Source organism: Bufo bufo, chromosome 4 (assembly GCF_905171765.1).
Source record: "Bufo bufo chromosome 4, aBufBuf1.1, whole genome shotgun sequence".
Classification (NCBI taxonomy): Eukaryota; Metazoa; Chordata; class Amphibia; order Anura; family Bufonidae; genus Bufo; species Bufo bufo.
The window spans coordinates 99,427,621-99,452,598 of NC_053392.1; the positions used below are offsets into that span (position 1 = coordinate 99,427,621).

At 41.5% G+C, this 24,978-nt stretch overlaps 1 protein-coding gene across 1 annotated transcript in view; it reads right to left on the reverse strand.

Annotated features, from left to right (window-relative positions):
* Positions 1–24,978, reverse strand: part of SNTG2 (syntrophin gamma 2) — a 587,738-nt gene that overhangs the window by 244,810 nt on the left and 317,950 nt on the right. Inside the window, exon 11 of the mRNA XM_040429903.1 lies at positions 8,328–8,366. Within this exon, the coding sequence (XP_040285837.1) occupies positions 8,328–8,366 (39 nt within the window). The remainder of the gene's footprint in view (positions 1–8,327; positions 8,367–24,978) is intronic.

Here is a 24,978-nt window from a genome sequence, read left to right on the forward strand (position 1 = left end):
AGGGAGGCTAGCCCTGATCTGACACACCCCAACAAGTTTGCAAGCTTGGCAGATGAGGGGGATGTCAGTTCAGAGAGAGCACTGCTGCAGCTGGACACTTCCTCTGCCAGTCAGGGGAATGTCGGCTCCAGTAAGCAGGGGACCAGGAGAGCAGGGCAGGCCAGACAGGTGCTGGTAGTGGGAGACTCAATTATTAGGGGTACAGATAGGGCGATCGGTCACAGACCGGAATCGTTGATTGGTGTGTTGTCTTCTTCGCGCTCAAGTTCGACACATCGTGGATCGGGTTGACAGATTACTGGGAGGGGCTGGAGAAGATCCAGCAGTTATGGTCCATATCAGAACCAATGACAAAGTTAGAGGTAGGTGGAGCGTCCTTAATAATTATTTTAGGGATTTAGGTCAAAGCTTAGGGCAAGGACCTCAAAGGTAGTATTTTCCGAAATATTGCCTGTACCACGAGCCACACAAGAAAGGCAGCGGGAGATTAGGGAGGTTAACAAGTAGCTCAAAAACTGGTGTAGGAAGGAGTAGTTTTGGTTCCTGGAGAACTGGGCAAACCTCTCTCTCGGCTACAGGCTCTATCGTAGGGATGGGCTGCACCTTAATGGGGAAGGGGCATCTGTGTTGGGGAAGAAGATGGCTAGAAGGTTGGAGGAGTGTTTAAACTAGGGACTTGGGGGAGGATAATTACATTATAGGTGGGGAAGATAGTGCAGATAGAGACCTGGGACAGGGTAATGGAACTGGGGAGGAATAGAAGGAGGGACTAGAACAGTTCAGAAGGAAAGATGTAGGGTAAAAAATATACATAAACCTCTTAAATGTATGTATACTAATGCCAGAAGCCTCACTAATAAAACTGGGGAACTGGAATTAGCGATGTGTGAGGAGGACTATGACATAGTGGGAATAACTGAGAAATGGCTAGATGATAGTTATGACTGGGCGGCTAATGTACAGGTTTACAGTCTGTTTAGAAAGGATCACCAAAACCGGAGAGGGGGAGGTGTCTGCCTTTATGTAAAGTCCTGTCTAAAGCCCACAGTCCGAGAAGATATAAGTGAGGGACATGAACATGTGGAGTCACTGTGGGTAGAAATACATGGAGGCAAAAACAATAATAAATTACTAGTAGGAGTTTATTATAAACCACCTAATATACCAGAGTCCACAGAAAATCTTCTACTAAACGAGATAGACGACGCGGCAAATCATAATAAGGTCGTTACTATGGGGACTTCAACTACCCAGATATAGACTGGGAAACTGAAACCTGTACATCTCATAAAGGAAACAGGTTATTGGCAATAACTAAAGGCAATTTCCTTTCCCAACTGGTTCAGGACCCGACTAGAGTGACGGCCATACTAGACTTAGTATTAACCAATAGTCCTGACAGAGCAACAGATGTGCAGGTTAGAGGACACCTGGGAAATAATGACCATAAAGTAATAACCTTCCAATTATCATTCATAAGAGTGTTTCTTCAGGGAGGAACAAAAATACCAAACTTCGAAAAAGGAAAATTTAGCCAACTAAGAGAGGCCATAGGCCTAACTAACTGGTACAAAGTCCTCAAAAATAAAAATACTGCCAAATGTGGTGCCAATATTCAAAAATGGTCCAAAAACAGAGCTCGGGAACTATAGGCCGGTAAGTTTAACATCCATCGTGGGTAAACTGTTTGAAGGTTTTCTAAGAGATGCTATCTTGGAGCACCTCAACGAAAATAAGCAAATAACACCATATCAGCATGGCTTCATGAGGGATCGGTCATGTCAAACTAATTAAAGTCCTCAAAAATAAAAATACTGCCACAAAATGGGATATTTTTAAAAGCATCCTAAAATCAAATTGTGAGAGGTACATACCTTATTGGAATAAAAGGTTAAGGAACAAGAAGAAACCAATGTGGATAAATAGAACTGTAAGGAAAGCAATAAATGACAAAAAAAGCATTTAAATGACTAAAACTCGAGGGTAGTGAGGAAGCACTGAAAAACTATTAAGAAAAAAATAGAATATGTAAAAGACAAATAAAAGCGGCTAAACTAGAGACCGAGAGATTAATTGCAAAAGAGAGCAAAACTAACCCTAAAATATTCTTTAATTATATAAATGGTAAAAAGTATAAATCTAAAGGTGTCGGCCCTTTACAGCATGATGAGGGGGGAGTTGCAGAGAGCGATAAGGAGAAAGCAAGGCAAATAAAAAAAAATTTCTCCACTGTATTCACTGAAGAAAATAAACTGTCAGATGAAATGCAGAATGTAAAAGTAAATTCCCCATTAAAAGTGCCCTGTCTGACCCAGCAAGAAGTACATCAGCATCTTAAAAAGATTAAAATAGACAAATCGCCAGGACCAGATGGAATACACACCCGTATCCTAAGAGAATTAAGTAATGTCATAGCCAAACTCTTATTTCTGATACTGAAGGACTCTATACTGACAGGGAATGTTCCATAGGATTGACGCATAGCAAATGTGGTGCCAATATTCAAAAATGGTCCAAAAACAGAGCTCGGGAACTATAGGCCGGTAAGTTTAACATCCGTCGTGGGTAAACTGTTTGGAGGTTTTCTAAGAGATGCTATCTTGGAGCACCTCAACGAAAATAAGCAAATAACACCATATCAGAATGGCTTCATGAGGGATCGGTCATGTCAAACTAATTAAATCAGTTTCTATGAGGAGGTAAGTTCTAGACTTGACAGCGGCGAACCAATGGATATTGTATATCTGGACTTCTCCAAAGCATTTAACACTGTACCGCATAAAAGGTTAGTATATAAAATGAGAATGCTTAGACTGGGAGAAAACACGCTGTATGTGGATAAGTAACTGGCTCAGTAATAGAAAACAGAGGGTGGTTATTAATGGTACACACTCAGATTGGGTCACTGTCACTAGTGGAGTACCTCAGAGGTCAGTACTGAGCCCTATTCTCTTCAATATATTTATTAATAATCTTGTAGAAGGCTTGCACAGTAAAATATAAATTTTTGCCGATGACACTAATCTGTGTAAAGTAATTGACACGGAAGAGAACAGTATACAGCTACAGATGGATCTGGATAGATTGGAGGCTTGGGCAGAGAAGTGGCAGATGAGGTTTAACACTGAAAAAATGCAAGGTTATGCACATGGGTAGGAATAATCCAAGTCACCCGTACATACTAAATGGTAAAACACTGGGTAACACTGACATAGAAAATGACCTAGGAATTTTAATGAACAGCAAACTAAGCTGTAAAAACCAGTTTCATGCAACTGCTGCCAAGGCCAATAACATAATGGGTTGCATCAAAAGGGGCATAGATGCCTGTGATGAGAACATACAGTAGGTGAACCCGATTTTGTGTCAATCTCGCTCTCTTTCTCGGCGAGATTGAGCACCTACGAGCCCCATCGCGGGAGCCAGCGCCGAGCTGGCTTGCCGCGATGGAGACAGAGCCGTCATAGAAGCGACGGGAGATCCGACTTGGATTCCCGCCAATTCTACACGTGTGCGGCGTTTGTTATGAATCCTGAGGGGGAAGTCCCCGCCGGATTTTAAATAAAAATCCGGCATGGGTCCCCCCCTCAGGAGCATACCGGGCCCTTAGGTCTGTTATGGGTTGTAAGGAGAGCCCCCCCTACGCCTAAAAAAACGGCGTAGGGGGTCCCCCTACAATCCATACCAGACCCGTATCCAAAGCACGCTACCCGGCCAGCCAGGAAGGGAGTGGGGACGAGCGAGCGCCCCCCCCTCCTGAGCCGTACCAGGCTGCATGCCCTCAACATGGGGGGGTTGGGTGCTCTGGGGCAGGGGGCGCACTGCGGCCCCCCCACCTCAGAGCACCCTGTCCCCATGTTGATGAGGACAGGGCCCCTTCCCGACAACCCTGGCCGTTGGTTGTCGGGGTATGCGGGTGGGAGGCTTATCGGAATCTGGGAGCCCCCTTTAATAAGGGGGCCCCCAGATACCGGCCCCCCACCCTAAGTGAATGAGTATGGGGTACATCGTACCCCTACCCATTCACCTGCAAGAAAAGTGGTAAAAACACAAATAAACCACACAGTGTATTAAAATATTTTATTTTTCTGCTCCGGAGGCCGCCCCCTGTCTTCTTTATTAGCTCTTTTACCAGGGGGGGCTCTTCTTCTTCCGCTATCCCGACGGGTCTTCTCCGCTATCCGGGGGGTCTTCTCAACTCTCCGGGGTTCTCCTTCTGTCTTCGCCGCTCTCCGTTGTTGACTCGGCGCACCCCGGTTCTTCGTCTCGCGAGATCTCGGATTTTAAATAAAAATTTAGCGAGACGAAGAACCGGGGTGCGCCGAGTCAACAACGGAGAGCGGCGAAGACAGAAGGAGAACCCCGGTTCTTCGTCTCGCTAAATTTTTATTTAAAATCCGAGATCTCGCGAGACGAAGAACCGGGGTGCGCCGAGTCAACAACGGAGAGCGGCGAAGACAGAAGGAGAACCCCGGTTCTTCGTCTCGCTAAATTTTTATTTAAAATCCGAGATCTCGCGAGACGAAGAACCGGGGTGCGCCGAGTCAACAACGGAGAGCGGCGAAGACAGAAGGAGAACCCCAGAGAGTTGAGAAGACCCCCCGGATAGCGGAGAAGACCCGTCGGGATAGCGGAAGAAGAAGAGCCCCCCCTGGTAAAAGAGCTAATAAAGAAGACAGGGGGCGGCCTCCGGAGCAGAAAAATAAAATATTTTAATACACTGTGTGGTTTATTTGTGTTTTTACCACTTTTCTTGAAGGTGAATGGGTAGGGGTACGATGTACCCCATACTCATTCACTTAGGGTGGGGGGCCGGTATCTGGGGGCCCCCTTATTAAAGGGGGCTCCCAGATTCCGATAAGCCTCCCGCCCGCATACCCCGACAACCAACGGCCAGGGTTGTCGGGAAGGGGCCCTGTCCTCATCAACATGGGGACAGGGTGCTCTGAGGTGGGGGGGCCGCAGTGCGCCCCCTGCCCCAGAGCACCCAACCCCCCCATGTTGAGTGAGGGCATGCAGCCTGGTACGGCTCAGGAGGGGGGGGGGGGGGGGGGCGCTCGCTCGTCCCCACTCCCTTCCTGGCTGGCCGGGTTGCGTGCTTTGGATACGGGTCTGGTATGGATTGTAGGGGGACCCCCTACGCCGTTTTTTTCGGCGTAGGGGGGGCTCTCCTTACAACCCATAACAGACCTAAGGGCCCGGTATGCTCCTGAGGTGGGGACCCATGCCGGATTTTTATTTTAAATCCGGCGGGGACTTCCCCCTCAGGATTCATAACAAACGCCGCACACGTGTAGAATTGGCGGGAATCCAAGTCGGATCTCCCGTCGCTTCTATGACGCGCTTGCTGGGATGTGCTGTCACTATTCCAGTAAGTGCGAGATCTCGGCACCATGTCGCCGAGTATCAGCGCGACGCTGTCGTGCTAAAAGCACAATATCACAAACACCTACTGTAGTTCTACCACTTTACAAATCACTGGTCAGACCACACATGGAGTACTGTGTACAGTTCTGGTCTCCTGTGAACAAGGCAGACATAGCAGAGGTGGAGAGTGTTCAGAGGAGGGCAATTAAAGTAATAACTGGAATGAGGGAACTAGAGTACCCTGAAAGATTATAAAAATTAGGGTTATTCTCTTTAGAAAAAAGACAACTGAGGGGAGATTTAATTACTATGTATAAATATATAAGGGGTCAGTACAGAGATCTCTCCCATCATCTACACTGAACAAATATATAAACGCAACACTTTCGGTTTTGCTTCCATTTTGCATGAGCTGAACTCAAAGATCTGAAACATTTTCATCCCACCTCATAGGTGTGTCATATCAAGGTGCTGATTAGACAGCATGAATATTGCACAGGTGTGCCTTAGACTGCCCACAATAAAACAGAACTCCTGAAATGTGTAGTTTGATTACACAGCACAATGCCACAGATGTCGCAACGTTTGAGGGAGCGTGCAATTGGCATGCTGACTGCAGGAATGTCTACTAGAGCTGTTGCCCGTGCAATGAATGTTCATTTCTTGACCATAAGCCATCTTCAAAGGCGTTTCAAAGAATTTGCATTGGCAGTACATCCAACCGGCCTCACAACCGCAGATCACGTGTAACCACACCAGCCCAGAACCTCCACATCCAGCATGTTCATCTCCATGATCATCTGAGACAAGCCACACGGACAGCTGCAGCAACAATCCGTTTGCATAACCAAAGAATTTCTGCACCAACTGTCAGAAACCGTCTCGGGAAGCTCATCGGCATGTTCATCATCCTTATCGGGGTCTGGACCTGACTGCAGTTCATCGTCATAACTGACTTGAGTGGGAAAATGCTTACATTTGCTGGCCTCTGGCACGTTGGAGAGGTGTTCTGTTCACTGATGAGTCCCGGTTTTCATTGTTCAGGGCAGATGGCAGACAGCGTGTGTGGCGTCGTGTGGGTGAGCGGTTTGCTGACGTCAACGTTGTGGATCGAGTGGCCCATGGTGACGGTGGGGTTATGGTATGGGCAGGCATATGTTATGGACAACGAACACAGGTGCATTTTATTGATGGCATTTTGAATGCACAGAGATACCATGATGAAATCCTGAGGCCCATTGTTGTGCCAGTCATCCACGACCATCACCTCATGTTGCAGCATGATTAAGCACGGCCCCATATTGCAAGGATCTGTACACAATTCCTGAAAGCTGAAAACATCTCAGTTCTTGCATGGCCAGCATACTCACCGGACATGCCACCCATTGAGCATGTTTGGGATGCTCTGGATCGGAAAATACGACAGCGTGTTCCATTTCCTGCCAATATTCTGCAACTTTGCACAGCTATTGAAGAGGAGTGGACCAACATTCCACAGGCCACAATCAACAACCTGATCAACTCTATGCGACAGAGATGTGTTGCACTGCATGAGGCAAATGGTGGACACACCAGATACTGACTGGTTTTATGACCCCCCCAGTAAGGCAAAACTGTGCACATTTCAGATTGGTCTTTTATTGTGGGCAGTCTAAGGCACACCTGTGCAATATTCATGCTGTCTAATCATCACCTTGATAAGCCACACCTGTGAGGTGGGATGATTATCTTGGCCAAGGAGAAGTGCTCACTAACACAGATTTAGACAGATTTGAACAATATTTGAGAATAATGGGTCTTTTGTATATGTAGAAAATGTTTTAGATCTTTGAGTTCAGCTCATGCAAAATGGGAGTAAAACCGAAAGTGTTGTGTTTATATTTTTGTTCCTCTGAATCAACTTGCAGGATAACAGGCCGAAATGGATGGACAAATTTATTTTTTCGGCCTTATATACTATGTTACTATGTGTGTTATTCACTATGGGGCACATTTATTAAGAGCAGTGTTTTAGACGCCAATCTTAATAAAGCCCTATAGCTGGCGGTGGATCTGCTGGGATTATGAAGAGGCGCCAGCCTCTCCATAACTTTGGTGCATGCAGTGTTAGTTCTAAATATAAGACAACTTCTTAGCTGTCTTACATCTAGACTATTTTCTACGCCTAAAACAGGTGTAGAAAATGGTGAATGAGACGGGCCTACCAGCCTGTCCCCTTCCCCGCCCATGCCACGCCTACAATTTTAGAACTGGTGTGAGTGAGAAGAAGTTGCAGATGGTGGTGCAACTAACCATTGTGCCACCATCTGTGTATTTCAGCTTAGTAAATGACCACAAATATCTTTATATAATCACTTAAATGGGTATTCCAGCTGTAACAAATTATCTTCTATCCACTGGGGGTCTGACCACTAGAATCACCACCGATTATGAAAACAGTGACCTCATACCCTGTGGGACCCCTTGACATGAATGGTGTGGCAGGTCGGTCTTGCACACTGCTGTGTCATTCATCTCTATAGGACTGCCGGGGAAAGCTCTAGCTATTTATGACACTCCCATTTACCGTAGATAAATGAAGTGGCACTATACTTCATTTACTGTTCTTGTGATCAGTAAGGGCCACATAAGTCAAACCCCCATTGATCTCGTAGTTATTTCTTATCCTACAAATTTGTTAAAACCAGAATACACCTTCAATTATAGACAATATTGCAATGTACTTCCAGTGGTGTTATATACAGTAGAAGTGCACATAAACATTTTGAGTCAATGATTTTTTTAGGTTAGTTTTGCTTGAATCTGTCATAATTGGCACCAAATGTACTAAATGTCCACATTTTTTTATCAAATTTGCCACATCTTTTAAACATGTCTAAAAATAGTACTCAAATTTTTATGTGTATATAGATTTACATATTGACGGGTCAATGCATATTTAATAACCTGCAATGTCATACCTGATCGGATGGGGAATAGCATTTGTTTACCATTTTCATCTGCAAAACATAAAATAAAAATACATTTTTATTAATTTATTACATTCAAAAAGTCTATCTAAGTAAAATAATAGGCATGACATATTGCTGCCATAACATTACATGAGTAAAAGACATTTTGAATACATTATCATATTAAGCAGGGAGGGGACAAGCTCTGTTGGTGCCAAGACAGTGGTTTTCAGAATGCAACCAACCTTGGTCTCTGAAGTTTATTATTTAATTGTCTCCTAGTCTTCTTATTTATACAGGAGATAAAAAAAGGCTGAACTTTTTAAATCCATAACTTGGAGGCATCTATGGCACTCTTGGTGACCACGTGCTCAACTTACCCCTCCTCTCCTTGATATTCAGTGTCCAAAGTGGATGTACTGTATTAGGTCTCCTATGTGTAATTTTACTTCTTAGTATATGATAAAAGGCTCTAAAGATAATTTATTATCTTAACTTATTACTAAAATACTAATATTATAATAATTCTTAAGAATACATCACATGGATTTTAGTCACATATTATTTACCTTTTCAGAGAGAAATAAAAATAACTTTGAATTTATGATTTTCTATTCCCATATCATTTTAGTGAGTGCTTTACATTTGAAGATGATCCAGAGCGTGCTGAGTTTATTTTTTATGTATTTTTTTTATTCCTTGGCTTGGGTGTTTTGAAGTATTTTCCCCATTGGCTTAAAGTGAATCTGTCATCATACAATACCATCCTGTTTATGGGAAAGATTCACTGTCCTAAAACCCCAAATAGCATTAAAAAAAATAGTCCAAGAAAAAAAAATGGCTGTTTTTAATCAACAATCAAAAAAAGTGAGATATGGATATAAATGCAGTGCAATGCAAAATTAATAATTTACAGCATTTAGGAGCTAATAAGCATTTCCCTGTTCAAGGTCTCATCTGTAAAGCACAATTTAAACATTCTGTTGAAAAAATACATAACTTAAGGTTCCTGGGCTCCAGTCTAAGGGTACTTTCACACTAGCGTTTTTCTTTTCCGGCATAGAGTTCCAGGGATGGCATTGTCAGATAGCAGGGCTGCTGTTTGACTCCTGGGTCCCGCCGCCTACTAGGGCAGTGCTGCTTTGTCACTGCATTGTCGCTGTGCCTCTTTGTCAGAGTAGGTCTCACTTAAAGAGGTGACCTTGGTGTGGTGAGTGGGCTTATGCGTTTTGATAAAAATGTACACTAATGCCTCTTGTACAGCATGAAGTATGGGGTCTGTACACGTTAATATAGCGCTGAGAAGCAAATTTAATTAGATCAAAGCATAGCATTGTGGATGTGCGATCCAGTTCTGTTTTTTTCCCCTGATAATTGTGTAGACTTTTTATATCCCATATATATATATATAAAACTGCTCCCTCCTGACCTCTGCACAGGTCACAGAACATACCTACAAAATCTTCCCATAGAAGTCAAAACTCCCCTACTGTCCATTATGTCCATGGCCCATGGTGGCTTCTGTAAAGCAGATATCTGTCAAGAACAACTCAAGCAGGATGGTAGCCAACATAATCATGTTCAAAAATAGAATAAAAAATTCACAATCAGAAAATAAAAACTGATTAGAAAAAAATATGTTGCTATCTAGTTTTAATTGGCAGGAAAACAATTTCGGAAACACATTCACCTTTAAAAGCTTAACAACCCAGGAGGAAAATTCTCGTTCTAAATGGCCATTACTTTGCGCCCCAGGATGAGCATTCTCGTCCTGTGGTCCTTCCTCCTCTCCATGTGCGGTGCCACAGCCGGACCCCTGCTTCATCCAACAGCATCTGTGTTAACACCGATGCCGGTGAATTAACCCCCTCATATGCTGCTGTTAGCGCTGACTGCGGTATATAGGAGGTTTGCGCTCCCTCTCCTGAGCCATCGGATCCCCGTGCTGCGGTAACAGGGACCCGATGGTTGCTATGGTAGCCCCAAGCCTTTCAAAGGCTTTGGGGCCCGGGAGCTACAGAGGTCTATGCTGGATCTCATAGGCAAACTATCAGTGTATTACACTGTGTAATACACTGATAGTCAATGCAGTACAATACAGATGTATTGTGCTGCATTAAAAAAGGGATCAGACCCTGTAATGTTGAAGTCCCATAGTGGGACAAAAATATCATAAAAAAGTGAAACAAAAGTGTTTTTAACAATAAAAAAAATTAAGTTTCAATTAAAAATGCTGTTTTCCCATAAAAAGAGACATATAAAATTGTAAAAAATAGAAAACAAATAACATATTAGGTATTGCTGCATCCGTAACAACCTGCTCTATAAAAATATTAAAAAACTGTGCCAAAAAAGCCAGTTTTTATCACCTTACATCACAAAAAGTGTAATACCAAACGATCAAAATGTCGTACCTAAAAATAATACCAATCAAAATGTCATCTCATCCAGCAAAAAATGAGACTCTACATAAGACAATTGGCCAAAAAATATAAAAATATATGGCTTTCAGAAAATGCTTTTATTGTTTTTAAGCCAAAATATATTTAAAAAAGACATATTAGGTATCGCTGCATCCGTAACAACCTGCTCTATAAAAATATCGCATGATTTACCCTGTCAAGGGAAAGCCGTAAAAATAAAAATAAATAAAAACCATCCCAATAAATCTATTTTTCTTCACCATACATGACAAAAAGTGGAATACCAAATGATCAAAATGTATGTATGTACCCCAAAAAATACAAATCAAATTGTCACCTCATGCCGCAAAAACGGAGCCCCTACATAAGACAATCCGCCTGAAAAATAAAAATAATATGGCTTTCAGAAAAAGGAGACGCAAAAACATAATAAAAAAAAAAGATTTATTATGTAAAACTGAAACAAAAGAAAAATAAAAGTTGACATATATGATATTGTTGCTTCCATAGCAACACGCTTTATGAAAATAGCACATGATCTAACCTGTCAGGTGAACACTGTAAAAAACAAAAAATGAAACCTGTGCCAGAACAGGCATTTTTTGTTATCTTGCCTTACAAAAAGCTTACTATAGAGCAATCAAAAGTCATATATAAACTTCAAGATGGTGGCTCACTCCAAACAAAATACAGGAACAGGTGCTCCTAGCCCAAATTAGGACACCCACCCTCTAGAATATTTAAATACAATACAGAACTATAGTGACTCCTCTAGCCGGCTTACCCGAGATCTCACGGGAATTCGGACGAGACTTCAGTATATGCTTTGTTCGTCCTTGTTTCTCATCCGGCACAATAGAAAGGAAGGTATCTTTTCGGTCTGTATATCTTAGTTCCGATTGTTTTCAGCTGTCCTTTAATTCAATTTCATAGCATGGCCATGCTTATGACTGCGGAGGTGCTCTTCACAGGTGTACGATCCGAACCAGACGCGTTTCGGGAATTAGCCTTCCCTTCATCAGTGGTATGGCAACACCTGTTCGCCTCCACCTTTTATTTCATTGAGAGCACCCAAAGTATGGATAGCTGGATCTCCTTTTGGAGAAAGGGACTGTTCATGCGTTTTTTTGTGCATGCGTTTTTCATGCGTTTTTTTTTGGTGCATATGCGTTTTTTGTGCTATATGTTCCTTATATTCTTGTGGACATCTTGTATAAACAGAATTTCTATATGTGATTGCCTTCCAACGTTATACCATTTAAAGTTTTGACATCACATAAATATATGCTATCTAAAACTCTATATGGCTATATCATGGCATCAGTCATTTCAAGTCAATATTCTTAGTGCATTCTATATCTGTACCTACACAATTAAAATTGAAATATCAATATTAAAATTCCATTATATTAAAATATATGTAAAGAATAAAATTCGAGAATAAGTTGATAGCGGAACCTATAATCATATATGATGTTGAACATCTTTCTTATGGACTCTAATAGTGTGCCCATATAATTGTATGCCATATTATAAACAATTTTGATTAGATCAATATACCATAGACATGGCCTCTGAGAAGAAACGATTTATTGATGTGTATAAGATTGGATGGGATGTTGATCAAGTTGTATGGGGCTGGGGACTAAGCACATACTGAAGTCTCGTCCGAATTCCCGTGAGATCTCGGGTAAGCCGGCTAGAGGAGTACGGAGTGAGACGCCGGCATTGTCCCGCGCCGCTCGACCCTCGCCAGAACAAATCACCAACGCTGAGGAAGGTAAGAGGACTTAACCTACAAACCAAACAACTATAATATATGTGGGCCAAACAAACACTAATAGTCACCGGACTATATTAGCACAAAAGACTGACATGTAAATTACCTATGAAACTCCAAAGTCTTTGAAAACCCATACAGCAATATTCTTAATACATACCTGTATTTATATGTGGATTTATATCCCCACGGGACCTCAATCAACACTATTAAGAACTTTGGCATAATACAGCCAGCCTGTTACTGTGCAAACAAGGAACTATCCCGGCAAACAAAGCCAATCTCCGTGGACCTTGTCAGATGAATCTGGTGACGTCAGTTTATATGAAGTGCATTTTATTTTCAACTTGATCTTATTGTATTTTATAGTACATTGTTTTATATTTCATTTATCTCCATATGTTTTACACGTGTGCATTGTAAAATTGTGTGATTTAATAAAATTTTACTTTCTATACTAGTCCAAATGAAGTGTGCTCGCCCATCACTATAGTCCTGTATTGTAATCAAAAGTCATATATACCACAAAATAGTGTCAATAAAAGTGTCACCTTATCCTATAATTTCCAAAATGGGGTCTTTATTTGGAGTTTCTACTCTAGGGGTGCATCAGGGGGTCTTTAAATGTCATATGGCAACTTAAAATGATCTCAGTGAAATCTGCTCTCCAAAATCCTTATGGAGCTACTTTCCTTCTGCGTCCTGCCGTGTGCCCGTATAGCAGTTTACGACCACATATGGGGTGTTTCTGTAAACTGTAGAATCGGTGTAATAACTATTGAGTTTTATTTGGCTGTTAACCCTTGATATAATACAGGGAAAAATGAATTTAAATGGAGAATCTGCCCAAAATGTTAAATTTTAAATTTAATTTTTCCTTTAATTCTTGTGGAACACCTAAAGGGTCAACAAAGTGTGTAAAATCAGTTTTGAATAACTTGAGGGGTGTGGTTTCTACAATGTGGTCATTCATGGGTGGTTTCCATTATGTTAGCCACACAAAGGGACCATAACTGAATTGGTACTTAAAAAAATGGGTTTCGGAAACTTTCTTAAAAATTAAAAAATTTGCTTCTAAAATTCTAAGCCTTATAAGATCTTAAAAAATAAAATAAAATTCACATATGGATCCAAACATGAAAATGGACATATAGGAGATGTAAAGTAATAACTTTTTATGATGTATCACTATCTGTCTCAAAAGCAGCTACATTTAAATTTAGAAAATTGCAAATTTTTTCAGATTTTCTGTATATTTTGGATTTTTTTATAAATAAAGGTGAATTAAATAAACTAAAAATTTTCACTGTCATGAAGTACAATGTATCGAGAGTAAACATTATCAGAATGGTTTGGATAAGTAAAAGCATTCCAAAGTTATTACCACATAAAGTGACACATGTCAAATTTCCAAAAAATGGCCTGGTCCTTAATCTAAAAAAAAATGGCAAGGTCCTTAAGGTGTTAAAGATATTGTACCACAATCAACATTTATACCCTGTCAACAGTACAGTTGATGTATGTCTGATTGTATAGGTGGTGGAGGCCTTATTGTTTGGACTCCCACCAATCACTATAACAGGGAACTAATAACCTCATTCCTCCTTACTGCATGATCACAGTGAAGGTGATTTGTGGTTTAGTAGACATGCTTCTGTTCCATTCAAAGTCCATGGAGTCATTCCATACAAATTTCTTGCTGCAGTCATTCATTGAGGAGGAAGTGGAGTTTGGGACCCCTATACTATTGATCAGTGGAGATTCCAGTGATCAGAATAGGTGATAAATGTTGATTGTGGAAATACCCCTTTAAGCCTCTGCCAATGTAATTGGTAGTGCTGAAAAAGACCGAAATGGGTTCCAAAATTAATCATCGAAATCTGTGAGTTAATTAGATTTAAGCCAGGTTACAGTACATAACTGGGGATTTATTTATTTTCTCTGGATCGAATGGTTAGATTTGTGAACTGCTTCACCAATGTTAACATTCAACTGAGGGAAAAACCGAACATTCTGCACAGTTTTACTATATTTTCAGATCAGAAAAAGATCCAACATGAGATCTTGTTGCAACCTTGACAAAAGCCAAAGTGCCGACATTAAATTTAGGCAGCACAAATAAAACTTCAAGTTCTCTATTTTGAAACACTGTCAGCGAATGTACAAAGCAATATATTTTATCATAGTCTTGACACCTTCACATCGATATTTTTCAGATCTGAAGGCTTTGATGAATCCACTTAAACTAGAGCTTTTCTGCTCCGACAGAAGCATTGCTTTAAGTGCCCTGACCTTTAAACAAAATCCAGAAAGGATAGTTATAAATTATTAATTCTTACCGTATTGATACAATGGCAATACAAAATAAAATATAAAGATATTTTTATGTACAGAAATGGGCACTGTATTGGAAGGTGGGCTGCTCTTTGTTTTAGACCTTCAAGCTTTTTATGCCAAATTAATATTCAATATGAAAGTTTTGATAAGTGGGCAATGACTAAAAGGGATTGGCCACTTTCTGGCTACTTTTGACCAATGTTTAGGTAAGATGACTATATGAAATGTACTAATATAGTCTTTGGTAATAATCTGTGTAGTTTGCTATATTTCATATGTCATGTCATACTTAGGCCTCATGCACACGGCTGTTCCGTTTTTTTGCGGTCCGCAAATTGCGGATCTACAAAACACGGAAGCCGCCTGTATGCCTTCCACAATTTGCGGAACAGAACAGGCGGCCAATTGTAGAATTACCTATTCTTGTCCGCAAAATGGACAAGAATAGGCCATGTTATATTTTTTGGACGGGGCTACGTAACGGAGCAACGGATACGGACAGCACACGGAGTGCTGTCCGCATCTTTTGCGGCCCCATTGAAGTGAATGAGTCCGCACCCGAGCCGCAAAAACTGCGGCTCGGATGCGGACCAGAACAACGGTCTGTGTGCATGAGGCCTTAGGCAAACTTTCTGTGCTGTCCACACAAAAGACCTGTCCATAAGGATGGCCGCTGATGGAGGGTCAAGTGACCAGGTTAAAATAACTCCAGACATATCGCTCAGCCTTCTCCACTCAAAGACACCACATCTGCCACCTGCACTTGCAGTGGTGAGAGTTTTATTGCAGGTGCAGTGTGCTTAAATGGAGGAGACTGAGTGGTTTGCCTGGTCACATGACCCTCCATCAACAGCCATTTTTTGGACAGAACCTTTGTTTGGACAGCACAAAAGACTTGACCAGCAAAGGATAATACCTTATGAAATATAAAAATGATGCAGAATATCAACAAAGACTATATTAGTAAGTGCCATATAATCATCTTAAAAACACATTGATTAACAGTAGAGAGAAAGTGGCCAACCCCTTTAAGAAAACCTTGAATGAAATAAAAATCTTAAAAAATGTGGGCAGTAAGAATTGGTATGCTACCATAAGGTACTGGCACTGTATTATTCATGCAGAATCTGATAAACAAAACTGTATGCCTCCACATAATTAGAGGTTCAGTATGGACCACATAAAGGTCTATGGCGGTCTGATAATGTATTTGTATATCTTGGAGCCATAATATTAAGACTTTAGTTTTAGGTGTAATTTTTGCACCTGTCTTTGCTTCGGTGTATAAAGGGGCCACCCTGAGAAGGCTAGAACGTAAAGTAGTTTTCTTTACTACTGCTCAAGTAAAATGAGGACTTCATTAAAGCATATTTCTAGTTATTTGTTTACAATTTTATGTAGAGTTGTGCCTCAAACTGCATTACTAAATGCTATATTTTAAGGTGACTTTAAGGTGACATTTATGTTAGGCTTGACATTTTTCTAGCCTTTCAAAATTAGAAAAAAAAAATGAAATGGAGCTACACCTGATGCACAAAAACAATAGACAGTCAAAATAATACCTAGACTAATCTGCACCCTCCATATGAAAGTGTTAACTGATGATAGGAAGAAGCTAAAAAAATTCACTTCATTAAAATTCATCTAGAACCATCTTTTTAAAATACTTGAAACACTTTTCATCAAATCAAAGGGCTATTCATGAAAAGAATTTGATGAGTCTTACATTTTTACATTTAATTCCATGTATTTATTTTCACATTAAAATGGTCATTGTCATTGTTATTTCAACCAACTTTGCATAAATCAATAGTCCAGGCAATCGATTACTCTGATGTTATTGTAAAACTTTCAACAAAAAGATATTTTAAAGGAAAATAACTAGATTTGAGCGGACACCTGTATGTTCGGGTTCACCGAACTTCACAAAAAAGTTTGAGTTCGGGATCCGTACTTGACCCGAACTTTGATCCCGAACCCGAACTCCATTGAAGTCAATGGGGACCCAAACTTTTGAGCACTAAAATGGCTGTAAAAATGTCATGGAAAGGGCTAGAGGGCTGCAAATGCCAGCAAAATGTAGTTAAGAGTAGTGTTGATCATGAATATTCTAATTGCAAATTTTAATCGCGAATATCGGCACTTCGCGAATATTTAGAATATCGCAAAATATATTCGTAATTGCGAATATTAAATTTTTAAAAAATACCAGTTCATGCAAATTTTTGGGCGAATTTTTAGGCGAATTTTATGGGAATCAAAAAAATAATGCCTAGAGATCATGAATTCGCGAATTCTCGAATATATATGGCGAATATTCGCCCAAATATTTGCAAAATATTGCGAATTCGAATATTGCCCCTGCCGCTCATCACTAGTTAAGAGCATGGCAAGTGCTCTGCAAACAAAAGTGGATAGGCAAATGACTTCAAATAACATGAAATACGTAAAAATTTAAACGAATAATCTTGATCTAGGAGGACAAGGTCCATATGGAGTAGGAGGTTGAGGAGGCGGTGGATGTGGCGGTGTAGGTGGAAGTGGCGCTGGCGCAGGAGGAGGTAGCCTACACTGCTTTTTTGTTTTAAATTTTTTATTTTTTTTTTTAATTCGGGTACACTCCAAAACATTGGGAAATATAACCTGTGATAACCCCCTCAAGTCGTGCTAAACACACGTTCAGACAATATACTTTGGAGACCCAGAAGTTGCAGGGGGCAGAACCATCAGTCAGTTCGTGTAAGCGTGTGCAAACATACTGCCACACCATGTCGCATGTCCCTGTGATGTTCACGATACTATTGGATATCTGCTCTATCAACTTTCGATGTTCTTTTGAGGGAGCATGAGAAAGAGAGACCACATCCAAGGGAGATAAATGCATGAAATTAAATTTTGATCGAGTGAAAATGTGGGAAAAGCTATTAAAACGGAAGAATTGAAGGAAATTACCCACTCCCGACTCAGGGAGGTAGTGACGATAAATAACAATACAGTACTCTTAAGATGCCCTGTTATTGGAATGATTAATAAAAAATTATAGGGACTGTCACTGTGGTACTTTGCATTTGGAAACGTTAGCAAGGAGAGGTCCTGCTGCCGCTTTGTCGACTCTAGAAAACTTCTCCCTGTGACGTCCACCATCCATTTGGATATCTTCTCTATCAACTTTCGATGTTCTTTTCTGAGCCTACCATGTTGATCACTGTTATCGGCGAATCAGGGTTCCACGATGGAGAGGGAGCGTGAGAAAGAGAGATCACATCCAAGTGAGATAAATGGATAAAAATTTTTGATTGAGCGGAAATATGGGAAAAGTTATTGAAGCGCAAATGTGTAACAAATTATTAAAGCGCAAATGTGTGACAAATTATTGAAGCGCAAATGTGTGACAAATTATTAAAGCGCAAATGTGGGACAAATTATTGAAGCGCAAATGTGGTACAACTTGTTAAAGTTTAAGCATTGAATGAAAGGAGGTGGCGCGCATCAATTAAAGAAGAATTTCTGAAATTTTATTTCCCTGTCACCTATGCAGAGCAGGGGTTTCTATCCAGCAAAATTTCAAAAATGTCACCTGACAATGTAATAGACAATTTTTTTTAATTTATGTTCATGTCACCTATGCAGAGGTGCCCCCGTGACGTCCACCATTCATTTGGATATCTTCTCTATCAACTTTCGATGTTCTTTTCTGAGCCTACTATGTTGATCACGGTTATCGGCGAATCAGGGTTCCAAGCGGGAGAGGGAGCGTGAGAAAGAGAGACCACATCCAAGGGAGATAAATGGATTAAAAGTTATTGAAGCGCAAATGTGGGACAAATTATTGAAGCGCAAATGTGGGACAAATTATTAAAGTGCAAATGTGGGACAAATGATTAAAGCGCAAATGTGGACAAATTATTGAAGTGCAAATGTGGGACAAATTATTAAAGCGCAAATGTGGGACAACTTGTTAAAGTTTAAGCATTGAATGAAAGGAGGTGGCACGCATCAATTAACCACCTCCGGACCGCTGTACGCAGATTCGCGTTCCGGAGGTGGCAGCGCTGCGCACAATCACGCATATCAAAGAAGAAGTTCGTCACCAGCCTGCCAGCAACGATCATTGGCTGGCAGGCTGGCGATTTTTAAAAAATCCAATCAAAAGTCATATTACAGATCATATTAGTAAATATGATCTGTTATATGGCTTCTCTGCTCCTCTGCTGGTCCTTTTCGTCGGTTGGATCCAGCAGAGAAGCAGACTGAACTGTAAGTACACCAAACACTTCACTGTAGCCCCTGATCACCCCCCTGCACCCCAATTAACCCTTTGATCACCCCTTTGATCGCCCCTGTCAATCACCAGTGAAAGGAAAAAAAGTGATCAGTGTAAACTGTCACTTTTTTTTTTTCACTAGTATTGGCTGTTAGGTTTTAGGGATAGTTTAGGCCCCTTGGTTAGGTAGTTAGCGTCAGTTAGCGCCCAGCCCACCGCACCGCAGTCACTTTTATTCGCTGAATAGCGTATCGCTAATCAGCATTTGTACTTTTATAGTATCTGTAAGTGATCAAAACTGATCACGGTCAGATCTATAATAGTATTAGTGTCACTTTAGTTCGCCCTCCACCCAAAACGCAGTGTTTGCCCGATCAGGCCTGATCGGTCGCCCACACGTGCGTTCACCCACGCCCGCCCCACCGCAGTGACAAAAAATATATATTTTTTGATCACTGCACATTCATTTTACACACACTGCGGCGATAAAAAAATCAGTTTTGATATTTTTAATCAACCGCAGCGGCCTCCGGTACTTCGCTAGCCTCCCCTTTGTAAGACAGGCTTGCTTTTTTTCTTGGGTAGTCTCAGGGAATACCCCTAAATTTAGTAGTCCAAAATGTCAAACAGGGGGTATTCTTCTGAAGAGGCCTACAGGATTCTGACCCAGTCGGATGAGGAGTGGGAACCCTCATCTGATGAATCTAGCGGGTCAGAATATGAACCTGTGGAAAGCAGTGGCTCTCTGACCCAAAGTTCGGACGAGGAGGTGGAGGTCCCTGGCAGCACCAGGCGTACCCGGCCCCGTGTCGCTAGACCACAGGTTATGCAGGATCCGCTTCAAGAGCAGCAGAGTGGGGCTGTCGCTGCCGGATCACGTGGTGAGGCATACACCAGCAGCGCAGCCCTCCCTGGACCTAGTACCAGCACTGCCGTACAACATGGTGACGTGGCGAGCACCAGAAGGGCAGTTGAAGCTGGCACGTGCACTAGTTACCCCGTCGCAGCCACCGCACAGACAGGCCCGTAGAGCCCCTAGAATCCCTGAGGTGCTGGCAAACCCTGATTGGCAGTCACCAACTTCAGCCGCACCTGTAGTTCCCCCTTTCACCTCCCAGTCTGGAGTTCGGGTTGAGACGGCTCAAATCGGTTCGGCCCTGGGATTTTTTGAGCTGTTCTTGACTGCGGAGCTCTTGGACTTAGTCGTGGCAGAGACCGACCAGTATGCCACACAATTTATATCCGCCAACCCGGGAAGCTTTTATGCCCAGCCTTTCCGGTGGAAACCAGTCCAAGTTTCCGAACTTAAAATTTTTTTGGGCCTTCTCCTCAACATGGGCCTGACAAAAAAGCATGAATTGCGGTCATATTGGTCAACGCACCCGATTCATCACATGCCCATGTTCTCTGCTGCTATGTCCAGGGCACGATTTGAGGCCATCCTCCGTTTCCTGCATTTTAGCGACAACACCACCTCCCGTCCCAGAGGCCACCCAGCTTTTGACCGGCTCCACAAAATTCGGCCACTCATAGACCATTTCAACCAGAAATTTGCAGATTTGTATACCCCCGAGCAAAACATCTGCGTAGACGAGTCCCTAATACATTTTACCGGGCGCCTTGGCTTCAAACAGTACATCCCAAGCAAGCGTGCCCGGTATGGGGTCAAATTGTATAAGCTCTGTGAAAGGGCCACAGGCTATACCCACAAATTTCGGATCTATGAGGGAAAAGATCAGACCCTGGAGCCGGTCGGTTGCCCTGACTACCTGGGGAGCAGTGGGAAGACAGTCTGGGACTTGGTGTCACCCTTATTCGGCAAGGGGTACCATCTTTATGTGGACAATTTTTACACAAGTGTGGCCTTTTTTAGGCATTTGTTTCTAGAACGGATTTGCGCCTGTGGCACCGCGCGAACTAGTCGCGTGGGCTTCCCCCAACGGCTTGTAACCACCCGTCTTGCAAGGGGGGAGAGGGCTGCCTTGTGTAACGAAGAACTGCTCGCGGTGAAATGGAGAGACAAGCGTGACGTTTACATGCTCTCCTCCATTCACGCAGACACGACAATCCAAATTGAGCGAGCAACCCGTGTCAGAGAAATATCTTGGCAAAAGACAACTTTTCCCATTTTTTTATACAAAGTTGGCATTTGACCAAGATATTTATCTCACCCAGCATGGGTATATGTAAAAAGACACCCCAAAACACATTCCTCAACTTCTCCTGAGTACGGAGATACCAGATGTGTGACACTTTTTTGCAGCCTAGGTGGGCAAAGGGGCCCACATTCCAAAGAGCACCTTTCGGATTTCACAGGTCATTTTTTACTGAATTTGATTTCAAACTCCTTACCACACATTTGGGCCCCTAGAATGCCAGGGCAGTATAACTACCCCACAAGTGACCCCATTTTGGAAAGAAGAGACCCCAAGGTATTCGCTGATGGGCATAGTGAGTTCATGGAAGTTTTTATTTTTTGTCACAAGTTAGTGGAATATGAGACTTTGTATGAAAAAAAAATAAAAAAAAAAATCATCATTTTCCAATAACTTGTGACAAAAAATAGAAAAATTCTAGGAACTCGCCATGCCCCTCACGGAATACCTTGGGGTGTCTTCTTTCCAAAATGGGGTCACTTGTGGGGTAGTTATACTGCCCTGGCATTCTAGGGGCCCAAATGTGTGGTAAGGAGTTTGAAATCAAATTCTGTAAAAAATGACCTGTGAAATCCGAAAGGTGCTCTTTGGAATGTGGGCCCCTTTGCCCACCTAGGCTGCAAAAAAGTGTCACACATCTGGTATCTCCGTACTCAGGAGAAGTTGAGGAATGTGTTTTAGGGTGTCTTTTTACATATACCCATGCTGGGTGAGATAAATATCTTGGTCAAATGCCAACTTTGTATAAAAAAATGGGAAAAGTTGTCTTTTGCCAAGATATTTCTCTCACCCAGCATGGGTATATATAAAATGACACCCCAAAACACATTCCCCACCTTCTCCTGAGTACGGAGATACCAGATGTGTGACACTTTTTTGCAGCCTAGGTGGGCAAAGGGGCCCATATTCCAAAGGGCACCTTTCGGATTTCACAGGTCATTTTTTACAGAATTTGATTTCAAACTCCTTACCACACATTTGGGCCCCTAGAATGCCAGGGCAGTATAACTACCCCACAAGTGACCCCATTTTGGAAAGAAGAGACCCCAAGGTATTCGCTGATGGGCATAGTGAGTTCATAGAACTTTTTATTTTTTGTCACAAGTTAGTGGAATATGAGACTTTGTAAGAAAAAAAAAAAATAATAAATCATCATTTTCCGCTAACTTGTGACAAAAAATAAAAAGTTCTATGAACTCACTATGCCCATCAGCGAATACCTTAGGGTGTCTACTTTCCGAAATGGGGTCATTTGTGGGGTGTTTGTACTGTCTGGGCATTGTAGAACCTCAGGAAACATGACAGGTGCTCAGAAAGTCAGAGGTGCTTCAAAAAGCGGAAATTCACATTTTTGTACCATAGTTTGTAAACGCTATAACTTTTACCCCAACCATTTTTTTTTTACCCAAACATTTTTTTTTTATCAAAGACATGTAGAACAATAAATTTAGAGCAACATTTATATATGGATGTCGTTTTTTTTGCAAAATTTGACAACTGAAAGTGAAAAATGTCATTTTTTTGCAAAAAAATCGTTAAATTTCGATTAATAACAAAAAAAGTAAAAATGTCAGCAGCAAAGAAATACCACCAAATGAAAGCTCTATTAGTGAGAAGAAAAGGAGGTAAAATTCATTTGGGTGGTAAGTTGCATGACCGAGCAATAAACGGTGAAAGTAGTGTAGGTCAGAAGTGTAAAAAGTGGCCTGGTCTTTCAGGGTGTTTAAGCACTGGGGGCTGAGGTGGTTAAAGAAGAATTTCTGAAATTGTATTCCCTGTCACCTATGCAGAGCAGGGGTTTATTCACGTCCAAAATTGTAAAATGTCAACCCAAGAATGTAACAGAAAAATTTATTAAGCTGTCAACTAGGTAAATGAGGGGTATATTACAACCAAATATTGGTGAATTTCACCTGAAAATGTAACAGAAAAATTTGTGATTTTTTTTTTTACCTGTCTACTAGGTATAGCAGTGGTACATCACACCCAAAAATTGGTGAATTTCACCCAATATTGTAACAGACAAATTTGGGAATTTTTTTTAACCTGTCTACTAGGAATAGTAGTGGCACATCACACCCAGAAATTGGTGAATTTCAACCTAAAATGTAACAGACAAATTAGTGCATTTTTTTAAACTGTCTACTAGGTATAGCAGTGGTACATCACACCCAAAAATTGGTGAATGTCACCCGCGAATGTAACAGACAAATTTGTGATTTATTTTAACCTGTCTACTAGGTATAGCAGTGGTATATCACATCCAAAAATTGGTGAATCTCACCCTAAAATGTAACAGACAAATTAGTGAATTTTTTTAACCTGTCTACTAGGTATAGCAGTGGTACATCACACCCAAAAATTGGTGAATTTAACCCGAAAATTTAACAGACAAATTAGTGAATTTTTTTAACCTGTCTACTAGGAATAACAGTGGTATATCACACCCACAAATTCGTGAATCTCACCTGAGAATGTAACAGACAAAGTAGTGAAATGACATAAAATAAAATAAGTTTTGTTAAATTAGGGTACACTGTAAAAGAGTGTGAAATATTCAAAATACAAGAATGAGCAATTGCGCTGTAGTATAACAATGGCTGGTTAAGGCCGGTATACAGTCGTGGCCAAAAGTTTTGAGAATGACACAAATATTAGTTTTCACAACGTTTGCTGCTAAACTGCTTTTAGATCTTTGTTTCAGTTGTTTCTGTGATGTAGTGAAATATAATTACACGCACTTCATACGTTTCAAAGGCTTTTATCGACAATTACATGACATTTATGCAAAGAGTCAGTATTTGCAGTGTTGGCCCTTCTTTTTCAGGACCTCTGCAATTCGACTGGGCATGCTCTCAATCAACTTCTGGGCCAATTCCTGACTGATAGCAACCCATTCTTTCATAATCACTTCTTGGAGTTTGTCAGAATTAGTGGGTTTTTGTTTGTCCACTCGCCTCTTGAGGATTGACCACAAGTTCTCAATGGGATTAAGATCTGGGGAGTTTCCAGGCCATGGACCCAAAATGTCAACGTTTTGGTCCCCGAGCCACTTAGTTATCACTTTTGCCTTATGGCACGGTGCTCCATCGTGCTGGAAAATGCATTGTTCTTCACCAAACTGTTGTTGGATTGTTGGAAGAAGTTGCTGTTGGAGGGTGTTTTGGTACCATTCTTTATTTATAGCTGTGTTTTTGGGCAAAATTGTGAGTGAGCCCACTCCCTTGGATGAGAAGCAACCCCACACATGAATGGTCTCAGGATTCTTTACTGTTGGCATGACACAGGACTGATGGTAGCTCTCACCTTTTATTCTCCGGACAAGCCTTTTTCCAGATGCCCCAAACAATCGGAAAGAGGCTTCATCGGAGAATACGACTTTGCCCCAGTCCTCAGCAGTCCATTCACCAAACTTTCTGCAGAAGATCAATCTGTCCCTGATGTTTTTTTTGGAGAGAAGTGGCTTCTTTGCTGCCCTTCTTGACACCAGGCCATCTTCCAAAAGTCTTCGCCTCACTGTGCGTGCAGATGCGCTCACACCTGCCTGCTGCCATTGCTGAGCAAGCTCTGCACTGGTGGCACTCCGATCCCGCAGCTGAATCCTCTTTAGGAGACGATCCTGGCGCTTGCTGGACTTTCTTAGACGCCCTTAAGCCTTCTTAACAAGAATTGAACCTCTTTCCTTGAAGTTCTTGATGAT